We start from the raw sequence: 12,025 nt of genomic DNA on the forward strand, positions 1-12,025 counted from the left end.
GGCAGCCCTACCCCCTCTCTTTCCTAAGTGATGTCAGCTTCTGCAAGCTTCCAATAGGAGCCAGGCATAAATCAGGGAGCTGACCTCATCCAATAGGAAACTTTATTATAGGAAATTAAAAAAAAGAGAGAGAGGAGGAGGAGGAGAGAAAGAGACAGGGGGAAGTTTGAGATATTTATTTATTTATATTTAAAGCGGAGACTATACAATCTCTGAGGAATTCTTGCCGGGATAGGGTGTGGAGGTGCAATCGCGCTTAATCCTCTGCTCTCTTGGATACGGAGGTTTTGCGCCCTCCCCTTACCTATGCAGGTGGAGAAAAGAGCTGCTTGTATTTGACTGCTGCTGTTTGGTTTGCTGCTTTCTACCCCAAAGCACTTTCCCAGAGGGAGAGCAGCAAAGAAGAACGGAGAAATCCTAGAAATAGATTTCTAGTGTGTTGATTGGATGTTAGGCAATGTGTAAAGGAAACTCTCCACGTCGTTGCTTTGGCTTAATTGAATTAGAGCTGGTTAGAAATAATTGTCCAGACTTGTTAATAGGTTTTAGTGTCTATATACTACGAACTAGAAGAAAGTAGAATCCACTGGACTGTAAAATCATTGCCTGCCTATTTACCCAGAAATCAAAATAATGTGCACTTGTCAGGGACAGTAAATGAAATCCAAGATATGAACAATAGATTCAGAGTAGATAACAACATAAGTAAAGTAAGTCTTACAACAACAATTGATTTCCTTCTGAACTTCAATTTTAAAGATATCTGGTTTGTAAATTCTTTTTTTTTTCTTTTTTCGTTTTTACAGTTCTGGGGCTTGAACTCAGGGCCTGGGCACTGTCCCTGTGCTCAAGGATAGCACTTGAGCCACAGCGCCTCTTCTGGCTTTTTCTGTGTATGCAGTACTGAGGAATCAAACCCAGGGCTTCATGCGTGCCAGGCAAGCACTTTACCACTAAGCCACATTCCCAGCCCTGGTTCATAAATTGTGTGTGTGTGTGTGTGTGTGTGTGAGTGTGTGTGTGTGCCTATCTTAAGTCTTAAACTCAGGGCTTAGGCACTGATTTTTTTTTCCTCTCAAGGCTAGCACTGTACTACTTGAACCACAGCTCTATTCCAGCTTTTTGCTGGTTAATTGGAGATAAGAGTCTCATGGACTTTCCTGCCCAGGCTGGTTTCAAACTGTGATCCTCAGATCTCAGCCTCCTGAATACCTAGGATTACAGATGTGCCACCAGTGCCCAGCATAAATTCTTTTTCATTTGATCTAAATAAAGGATTACAGGGGTATCCTTCTTTTCAGGCAAAAAATATTTTGACATATCTTTAGACAGTTGCTGGTTTTTGTTAAGTGTGGGTTGTTTGTTTGTTTGTTTTTAAACAAGCTTAACAAATGCTAAGGTGGGTTGAGGGTGGGTTGTTTTTTATTTGTTGTTTTGGTTGGTGGGCAATGGCTTTTTAGAACAGGGGTTCACAACATTAACCCAGTCTGGCCTTGAACTCATGATCCTTGTGCCTGAGCCAACAAACTGCTAGAATTATAGGTATATGCCACCACTCTCAGAAAAACTAGTATTTTATAGTTGACAGTTACTCACTGATTACTAAATAAGAATGATAATGACGAGTTAGAAGGCTTCTTTTTTCTTGCTAACAGTAAAATCTAAAACCTATCCTGGGGACTGCTGCCGGATTAACCTTCATAAAGTTTTCATAACTTAGAATATGGTTAAGAGCATAGGTTCTGCAGTCAGACTGCCTGGCTTCAAATTACTCCTCTGTAATCACTCTCATTCAACAAGTGACCTTGGCTAAATTATATAATATCTCTGAGGCTCAATTTTCCTAACTTTATGGGGATAATAATGTATCTTTCTCCCAAGGCTATTTCAGGAATTAAAACATACAAAAGTTTGTGTGCATGTGAGTGTGTGTGTGCGTGCGCATGTGTATCAGGGATTGAACTCAGGGCCTCTCGCTCTCCCCTGGCTTTTTTTTGCTCAAGGTTGATGCTATACCATTTGAGCCACAGCTACACTTGCAACTTTTTGGCGGGTAATTAGAAATAAAAGTCTCACAGACTTTCCTGCCTGGACTGGCTTCAAATCTTGAGCCTCAGATCTCAGCCTCTGAGTAGCTAGGTTTACAGATATAAATCACCAGCACCCAGCTTTATATTTCATATTTAATAACAGCCGAATGAGTGAATAAAGGCTCTTTCCTTAGTAGTCAAATAATCCTGAACCAATCATGTAACAAAAGAATTCATAACATTCAAATTAGAGTTAAAGAAATCACAATTTGTAAGTACACGGTGAAAAAAATGTTAAAATCTAAATATAATCTTGTTATTTAAATTTAGACTGTCTTCATATAAAACATCACAATCATTAGTACTCACTCAAAGATAAACTATATATAATGTTAATTGAAAAACACAATAGGAGCCCTGAGCTAGTGGCTCCAATCTGTAAACCTATCTACTCAGGAGGAAGAGATCTTAGGATAATAGTTTGAACAAACCCAGGCCCAAAAGTCTGTGGGACTCTTAGCTTTTACTAACTATCAAGAAGTGAGCTGTAGCTCAACTAGTAGAATGCTAGCCTTGAGCCAAAAAGCTGTGTGTAGTGCACAGGCCCTGACTTCAAGTCCCAGCACACGCACACACACACACACACACACACACACGTGCATGCTCATTTTACTTGAGCTATTTCCAGTCCCAGCACACACACACACACACACACACACACACGTGTGCATACTCATTTTACTTGAGCTATTTCCAGTCCCAGCACACACACACACACACACACACACACACACACGTGTGCATGCTCATTTTACTTGAGCTATTTCCAGTCCCAGCACACACACACACACACACACACACACACACACACACGTGTGCATGCTCATTTTACTTGAGCTATTTCCAGTACCTGCTGTGAGCCAGGTTCTCTATGAAATGTCAAGGATAAGTAGAGAAGTTCCTGTAACATTTTGAGATGAACGAGCAGATAAGTAAATAAGATAGTAGTTGGGACATAGCTGAGTCATTGAGTTCATGCTTAACATGGTCCAGGCTCTGAGTTTAATCCCCAGTACCAAAACATAAAAAGAGAATGTCAGATGGAACATTATCTAACATTAGATTTAAAGTAGACTGATGACAATGACTTATGGTCCATCCTAGAGAGGATGTTAGAAACAAAATCTATGGGAAGGCCAGGAGCTGGTGGCTCCAGTCTGTAATCCTGGCTACTCAGGAGGCTGAGATCTGAGGATCACAGTTCAAAGCCAGCCCTGGCAGTAAAGTCCATGAGACTCTTATCTCCAATAAACCACCAGAAAACCAGAAGTGAGGCTGTGGCTCAGTGGTAGAGTGCTATCCTTGAGCTGAAGAGCTGAGGGACAGCACCCAGGCCCAGAGTTCAAATCCCACAACCAACGGGGGGTGGGGAGGTGGAGGGGGAAAAAATAGAAATAGAGAGAGAGAGAAGGGGAGGGAGGGAGATCTAACTATGAAGCCCAGGCTGGACTGGAACTCCTATTCCTCCTCTGCCCCTGAAGTGCTGGGATTGTGGGCACATAGCAGCACAACAAGCTCTGATTCTAGTTCTAAAATAAACTGAAAAAATGAGAAAATTCAACTTCAAAAAACCCTGGCTATCTATACAAAGCATTTTTACTCTTTTCTACCCTCTGGTGGCTACATGTCCAAAGTTGTTTTTTTTTCTTTTTTTTTTTTCTTTTTGGTGTGTGTGTGTGTGTGTGTCCTTGTCCTGGTACTTGAACTCAGGGCCCGGGACCTTGAGCCTCTTTGGCTCAATGCTAGCATTCTACCACCACTTGAACCACAGTGCCACTTTGGGCTTTTTCTGGGTAATTTATTGGAGAAGAGAGTCTTACAGGCTTTCCTGTCTGAACAGATTTCCAATGGCAATCCTCAGATCTCAGCCTCCTGAGTAACTAGGATTACAGGTTGAGCCACCAGTGCCCAGCCACAAAGTGTATCATTTTTTTTGAAACCTTGAAGAGAATGGCCATTTATCATTCTCTTTATAATTTCTACCAACACAAGTAATGGTATTCAATTTAAAATAAATAAACAAATAAAAAGCCGGAAGTAGAGTTGTGGCTCAAGTGGTATAGTATTAGCCTTGAGCAAAGAACTAAGGGACAGACAGCACCAAGCCTTTGAGTTCAAGCACTAGTACAGACAACAGGAAAAAAAAAAAAAAGAACTAAGTCCTCTCTCCACTTTCTGAAAATTATAAAAATAATAAATCATAAAAAATAATAAGCCATAAAATAATTAATCAAAGCTAGGCACTAGTGGCAACTGAGCTACAAGGCTATTAGGCTCCTAGGTATTCAGGAGGCTGAGATCTGAGGTTCGCCATTCAAAGCCAGCCCTGGCAGGAAAGTCTACGAGAGTCATCGCAATTAACCAACAAAAAACCAGAAGTGAAGCTGTGGCTCAAAGTGGTGGAGCACTAGCCTTAAGCAAAAAAGCACAGAGACAGCACACAGGCTCTGAGCTCAAGTCCCACAACTAACAATAATAACAACAACAATAATAATAGCTATAGGATATAATATTTATATTTTCTAGGACATAATATTTACAATTTCCTTACACTTGCACAGAATCATCTATATTCTAGAGACACAGAGGCTACACACAAGTATTGTTCTGCATGTGTTTGCCATGACTGCTGACAACATCTAAAATCTGTCCTCCTCCTGCTAAATTTTATGTCATTTCACAAATTGCTTCCTCTTCAAAAATATGACAACTGCAACTAAAAGTTTCTTTTGTTCCTTGTTTCCTTTTTCATCAGACTGGAGGCATGGCTCAAGTGAGACTGACAGACTGCCTGCCTAGCAAGCACAAGAGCCTAAGTTCAATACCAGTACAACCATCACCACTATTACCATCAGGAAAAATAAAAAAAGGCCAGGCGCTGGTACTCACACCTGTAATCCTAGCTACCCAAGAGGCTGAGATCTGAGGATCGCTTTTCAAAGCCAGCCCGGGAAGGAAAGCTCATGAGACTCTAAGCTCCAATTAACCACCAGAAAGCCAGAAGTGGTACTGTGGCTCAAATTGGCAGAGCACTAGCCTTGAGTGTAAAAGTTCAGGGACAGCACATAGGCCCTGAGTTCAAGCCCCGTGACTTAAAAAAAAAAAAAAAAAAGCTTCAAACTAGAAAAATATGAGACTTGGAAATGCATTCTCCACACCAGCATTTCAATCAACTATCTCAAATCCCTTTTCCCCTTCTCCACTGAGCTACATCCCCAGCTTTCAAAAGCTTTGGGGAAACGCATTAGATACCGATAAAGACATATCTGAGCACACTCCTCTACATTTGGTCTCTTTGCAGGTTCTCCTTATCTTAGGCATCTTTCTTCCTACCCTAGTTCTCTGACGTTGGAGTTGGAATAGACTCAGCGAATATCTGAATTAAGAAATTACCATTGGATCCGGTGCTGGAGGCGCAAGCCTGTGAACCTGTCTTACCTACTCAGGGGACAGATCTGAGGATCACAGTTCCAAGTCAGCCCAGTCAGGAACGTCCATGAGACGCGGATCTCCAATTAACCACCAAAAAAAAGCAACAAATGGAGGTGTGGCTCAAGTGGGAGAGCAGCAGCCTTGAGTGAAAAAGCTAAGCATGAAGGCGAGGCCCTGAGTTCAAGCCCCAATACCGGCACCAAAAGAAAAAGGAAATTAGTACAGAGAGCTGTACGTGTGGCTTGCATGGCAGAGCACCCACCTAGCAGGTGCGAACTCCTGGGTTCAAGTTCCAGAAAGGCCAAAAAGGAAAATAAATGAAAGACTAATCAAGAAAAGAGCCCAAAGATCTCGTTCCTCTGGCCTCACCTGAGGGATGGGAGGACGAGGTGCAAGTCCAGTTATGCAGAGGCTTCTCCCTCCATCAAGCCTAGGCCCACCTTACCAGGGCCAAAGGTCATCGGCAGTCTCCTCAACAGAAACCAGGAGATGTCCTTAAATTTCATGGGTCCCAACTTATTCGAGCACCTTGACCCTCTTTTCAGTGTGTGGACGGCTCCCACAGGAACCCCTTCCCAGCAGACCCGGACCCCCCTAACCTCTCCCCGGCCGAGGCCACGTAGCCTTCCCTCGGCCCTCAAGTCCCTCGAGACTTAGCCTCCCGCCCAAAGCGCTCCCCCTCCTCTGATTGGTTGTCTCGGAAGACTTCGGCCAATGGGGATGACGTATTCAGGAAGACGTAGACTACGAGCTCCCGCGGAGGAAGAAGGACGTCGGGGCCGGCGACGCACCGCACCGTGCGCCAGGGTGGCGGCGCGCGCGGTCTGTGGCGTCAGCCGCGTGGACTCAAGCCCTCAGTGTCAGCATCGTCCAGTGCATGTGAGTGAGTTGACTGGAACCTACAGTGGTACCAGGGCGTCAGGGAGCGACTGCAAAGCTTGTGTGGCCCCGTAGGTGGCCGTGAGAACCACCCCTGGATTCGGGCCTCCGGGATCCCCACGCTCCATTCCCAGAAACCTTCGCGCCGAAGGGCTCTCTTCAAAGGAGTTGGGCCGGGGAGGGGGGCAGAGGGGCAGGGGATGGAGCCTGTGGGGGCACCCCGCTCTGCAGGGCCTGAAGTGACACCCTCATTTCCCGACACCCGCACCTCCTTCCCTTGGCTCTAGACAGAACTTCAGACTCTGGTCACTGGTCTGATACTAGAAGGAGGCAAGATGGGGCTGGCTGGACAGAGGTCTCAAGCATAGAGAGACCGAGAGCGAGAAGGAGAGAGCAACAGGAGCAAATCCGGCTGCAAAACTATTTCAGAGCCTGGCGCCGGTGGCTCACGCCTGTAATCCTAGCTACTCAGGAGGCTGAGATCTGAGGATTGCGGTTCGAAGCCAACCCGGGCAAGAAAGCCCCTGAGACTCTTGTCTCCAACTAACCACCAGAAATGAGAAGTAGCACTGTGGTTCCAAGTGGTACCGTGCCAGCCTTGAGCAAAAGAGCTCAGCGAGGGCACCCAGGCCTGAGTTCAACCCCCACGATCACCACCAACAACAATAACAACAAAGAATATTTCAGGTTTGAGTCTCAGGGCACAGCCAGGCACTGGTGTTTTGTGAAGCGTGCCCCAGGACCCTTGCAACAGCTGCTTCCTCCACTCACATTGGAACTGATTCTGCCCAATCTTAATTTGCCTTTTTCACTATTCTTTCTGCACGGATAGTTTTGCCATGAATTAGTGGACCGTCAGTGCCACCTGCCAGAAAACTTCATGCCAGGAAAGGAATACAACTCTGCAGTGACAGGTGAAGGGTCTGGTGCAACAAAGCAAAAGATGTAATAGGCCAGATGTCAGGATTTTCAGTGTAGGGAGGAGTATAATGCTCCATCATTGGTCTGATCATTAATCGACCTAAAGGCCACTCTTCCCCCTCCCCACCTGAGTGAGCTCTGGGCCTTGTGCATGCTAGACAAACCCTCTACTACTGAGCTATAGCCTCAGCCCTAAAGTCCACATTTTGTTTGTGTGTCTCCCTTCGCCTTTTCCATCAAGGTTGGCAATCTACCACTTGTGCCACAGCTCCACTACTGGCTTTTTGTAGTTAATTGGAGGTAAGAGGACTTTCCTACTTGGCCTAGCTTCGAAAAGCGATCCTCAGATCTCAGCCTCTTGCGTAGCTAGGATTACAGGTGTGAACCTCTAGCGCACCCAGCAGGACAAGTTTGGACCAGGTGTGGCAATGTCCTTATTGTCTTACTGCTGTAGTCCAGTCTTCTCTTTATTGTGCACCCTCTACTGGTTAGTGTGATAAGAGTGAGCACAGACAAAAGAAAGTACACCACACTTCCTGGAGATAGTTTTATACTCAGTGCTTTATTATTAAAATGTTGGATTGAGTGTAATACCTGTGGAACTGGGATACGCCCAGGAAGCAAGTGAGTATTTAGTACAGAAGGAATTGAGTTTTAGTGTCGATACAAATGAGCAAGATAGTAAATAATAGCTACCATTTGAAGAATGGTAGTTACTTTTGTGCTAAGCAATTTTATCTGTATTTACTCATTGAAAACAGTACTACAATGTAAGTACGCTTATGTAAATACTAACATTGTAGTAGTTACTCGTATTTCATGGATAAGGAAAGCAAGACTTCCAGAATTTAGGTTACCTATGTCAGATTATACACTGTGACTATTAAATAATAAAGCCAAGATTCAAATATGATCAATTTCTAGGCTTCCACATGTAACACTATGATTGCCTCTCTCTCTCTACCTCTCTCCTTTTTTTTGTGCCAGTCCTGGGGCTTGAACTCAGGGCCTGGGCACTGTCCCTGAGCCAATTTGTGCTCAAGACTAGCGCTCTACCACCTGAGCTACAGTGCCACTTCTAGCTCTGAGTAATTTGTTTTTTGTTTATTGCCAGTGCTGGGGCTTGAACATGACCAGGGCACTTACCCTGAGCTGCTGTTGCTCAAGGCTAGCATTCTAGCACTCTACCACTTGAGCCACAGTGTCACTTATGTCCGTTTCTGTTTATGTGGTACTGAGGAATCGAACCCATGGCTTCATGCATGCTAGGCAATCACTCTACCACTAAGCCATATGCCCAGCCCTCTGAATAGTTTATTGGAGATAAGAGTCTCATAGACTTTTCCACCCAGTCTGGCTTTGAACCATGATCCTCAGGTCTCGGCTTCCTGAGTAGCTAGGATTACAGCTGTGAGCCACCAGCGCCTGGCTCTTTATTTTTTCTTTTCTTTTTCTTTTTGTCCATCATGGACTTGAACTCAGTGCCTGGAATCTGTCCCTGAGCTCTTTTTACTCAAGGCTAGTGCTTTACCACTTTGAGCCACAACACCACTTCCAGTTTTCTGGTGGTTAATTGGAGATATGAGTCTTAGGGACTTTACTGTCCAGGCTGGCTTTGAACCATGATCCCCAGATCTCAGCCTCCTGAGTAGCTAGGATTATAGTTGTGAGCCACCAGCACCAGCTGATCTTCTTTCTTGAGATATACTTGGCACAATTCCCTCACAGACTTATGTTTCCTCAATTCATACTATTATTTCTTACTATTAAAATTTCTCTGCTCTATCAAAGCTAGGCCCCAGTAGCTCATACCTAGCTACTTGGGATGCTAAGATCTGAGAATCCCAGTTCAAATTCAGTTTGAGCAGGAAAATCCATGAGATTCTTATCTCCAGTTAACCAACAAAAAGCCAGAAGTGCTATGACCCAGTCATACCACTCCTGGGCATCTAACCAGAACATCACAAGCCTGGATACCATAAAGACACTTACATCCATGTTCATTGCTGCACTGTTTATAACAGGCAAGTTATGTAAACATCCCAGATACCCTACAATAGATGAGTGGATTTTAAAAAATGTGGTACCTAAATACAATGGAATTTTACAAGCCATTAGAAAGAGTAATATTATGCAATTTGCAGGGAAATGGATGGACCTAGAACAAATCATGTTAAGTGAGGTAAGCCAAGCTCAGAGAGATAGACAATGCATGTTTTCTCTCATATGCAGAAGCTGGATCTAAAATATACCAGGACTTGATAAATTGTACAGGTCTCTAGGCATTCACATACAGTGAGATCAAAGGAGGATATTCTTAGGGGAGGAACAAAAAGGTAGAATGCCTATATGTCTCTGATCACATAAAATCATATCAAAATAAACTCCAAGAAATGGAATCAAGAGGTTTTTCTTTGTTGTTTTTGTTTTCTTGTGGTTTTCTCTTTTGTGTTCATTTTTCTGTCTTTAGAAGGGTATAAGGGACAAAGGGTGCAACAGTCGTACTCACTATGTTGAAAATGAACTAATCAACTTGTGGGTGGGGATGGGAGGCAAAAACCTGGACAGAGCAAGGGAAAGGGTGATATTGTCTAAAAAGAAATGTACTCTACCTTTGTAACCCCTTTGTACATGACCTTGATAACAACAATAAAAAAATTAAATTAAAAAAGAGATGTACTCTTTACCTGACTCATGTAACAATAACCCTCTGTATATAACTTATAAATTTTATAATAACATTTTTTTTGCCAGTTCTGAGGCTTGAACTTGGGGCCTGGGCACTGTCCCTGAGCTTCTTTTGCTCAAGGCTAGCACTCTACCACCTGAGCTACTTCCAGGTTTTTTCTCTTATGTGGTAAAGAGGAATCGAACTCAGGACTTCATGCATGCTAGGCAAGCACTCTACCACTAAGCCATATTCACAGCCCCTATAATAACCTTTTAAAAAGCCAAGAGTGGTAAAGTACCAGCACTGAGCAAAAATGCCCAGCAAGAACATGAAACCATGTATTCAGTTTCTCTGTTTCTAAAACAAAAAACAAATTAGGTTAATCATGCTCTAAAATATATTGTCTCTCCCACAGGATCCATGAAAACTTAGATTTATTAACAGAATACCAACATGTGCTCTTCTGGCAATCCCAAAATCCTGTATAGGAACTCCCGGTTCCTCCGGTTAGCATTTCTCCAGCTTCATCACCAGCAGCAGAGTGGTGTGTTTTGTGATGTCCTTCTGCAGGCAGAAGGTAAGAGACTGGGGGGAACTGAACTGAAAGTTCACCATTGAACAAGATAAAATGAGTTGGGGCTGGGAAGGTGACTCAGTGGTAGAGTGCTTGCCTTGCATGCATGAGGCCCTGGGTTCGATTCCTCAGCACCACATAAGCAAACAGAAAAAAGCCGGAAGTGGCGCTGTGGCTCAAGTAGTAGAGTGCTAGCCCTGAGCTGAAGAGCTGAGGGACAGCGCCCCAGCCCAGAGTTCAGGCCCCATGACTGTACCAAAAAAAAAAAGATAAAATGAGTTAAGGTCCAGTGTGAAAGACAACATTAGGAGAAGGTTATTACCTTTCAGTACTATAAACTGGTCAAAAGCTGTTTGTTTCTAGGGCAATTACTATTTTCAGAAGTGAAACTGTGCTGGGCACCAGTGGCTCACACCTGTTATCCCAGCTACTTAGGAGGCTGAGACCTGAAGATCATGGAAGGAAGCCAGTTTGGGCAAGAAAGTCCTTGAGACGCTTGTCTCTAGTTAACTACAAACAAACAAAAAGGGACAGCTGGTGCTCAAGTGGTGGAGCACTAGCCTTGACTGTAAAAGCTGAGGGACAAAGCCAGATGCCGGTAGCTCACACCTGTGATCCTAGCTACTCAGGAGGCTAAGATCTGAGGATCACAGTTCAAAGCCAGCCCAGGCAGGAAAGTCCGTGAGACTTATCTCTAATAAGCCACCTGAAAACCAAAAGTGGTGCTGTGGATCAAGCGGTAGAGTGGTAGCCTTGAGCTGAAGAGTTGAGGGACAGCACCCAAGCCCAGAGTTCAAGTCTCACGACCGACCAAAAATAAATAAATAAATAAAAGTGGTGGGACAACACCCACGCCCTAAGTTCACCAAAAAAAGTGAAATTGGGGCTGGTAATATGGCTTAGTGGTAGAGTGCTTGCCTACCATGCATGAAGCCTTGGGTTCTATTCCTCAGTACCACATAAACAGAAAAAGCAAGAAGTGGTGCTGTGGTTCAAGTGGTAGAGCACTAGCCCTAAGAACAGAGAGGCTCAGGGACAGAACCCAGACCTTGAATTCAAACCCCAGGACTGGCAGGAAAAAAAAAAGTGAAATTATGACTATACTTTTTCCTCTTAAAAAGTAAGCTGGGAAGGGCTAGGAAGGTGGCTCAGTGGTAGAGTGCTTACCTTGCATACATGAGGCCCTGGGTTTGATTCCTCAGTAGTACATAAGCAGAAAAAACCAGAAGTGGTGTTGTGGCTCAAGTGGTAGAGTGCTAGCCTTGATCTGAAGAGCTAAGGGACAATGCCCAGGCCCAGAGTTCAGGCCTCACAACTGACAAAAAATTTAAAAAAAAAAATCAAGCTGGGAATGTTGGCTCATATCTGTAATCATGAGGTATGTCTCAAGTGGTAAAATATCAAGAGAGCTGAGTAAAGTCCCAGTATTGGACACACACACACACACACACACACACA

The 12,025-nt window shown here is 44.1% G+C and overlaps 1 protein-coding gene across 1 annotated transcript in view; it reads left to right on the forward strand.

The window, feature by feature from the left end:
- Positions 1 to 10,446: 10,446 nt before the first annotated feature.
- Positions 10,447 to 12,025, forward strand: part of Btbd18 (BTB (POZ) domain containing 18) — an 8,240-nt gene continuing 6,661 nt past the window's right edge. Inside the window, exon 1 of the mRNA XM_013029215.1 lies at positions 10,447 to 10,570. Coding sequence (XP_012884669.1) covers positions 10,447 to 10,570 — 124 coding nt within the window. The remainder of the gene's footprint in view (positions 10,571 to 12,025) is intronic.

The sequence above is a fragment of the Dipodomys ordii genome, unplaced genomic scaffold (genome assembly GCF_000151885.1).
Source record: "Dipodomys ordii isolate 6190 unplaced genomic scaffold, Dord_2.0 Scaffold117, whole genome shotgun sequence".
Lineage (NCBI taxonomy): Eukaryota > Metazoa > Chordata > Mammalia > Rodentia > Heteromyidae > Dipodomys > Dipodomys ordii.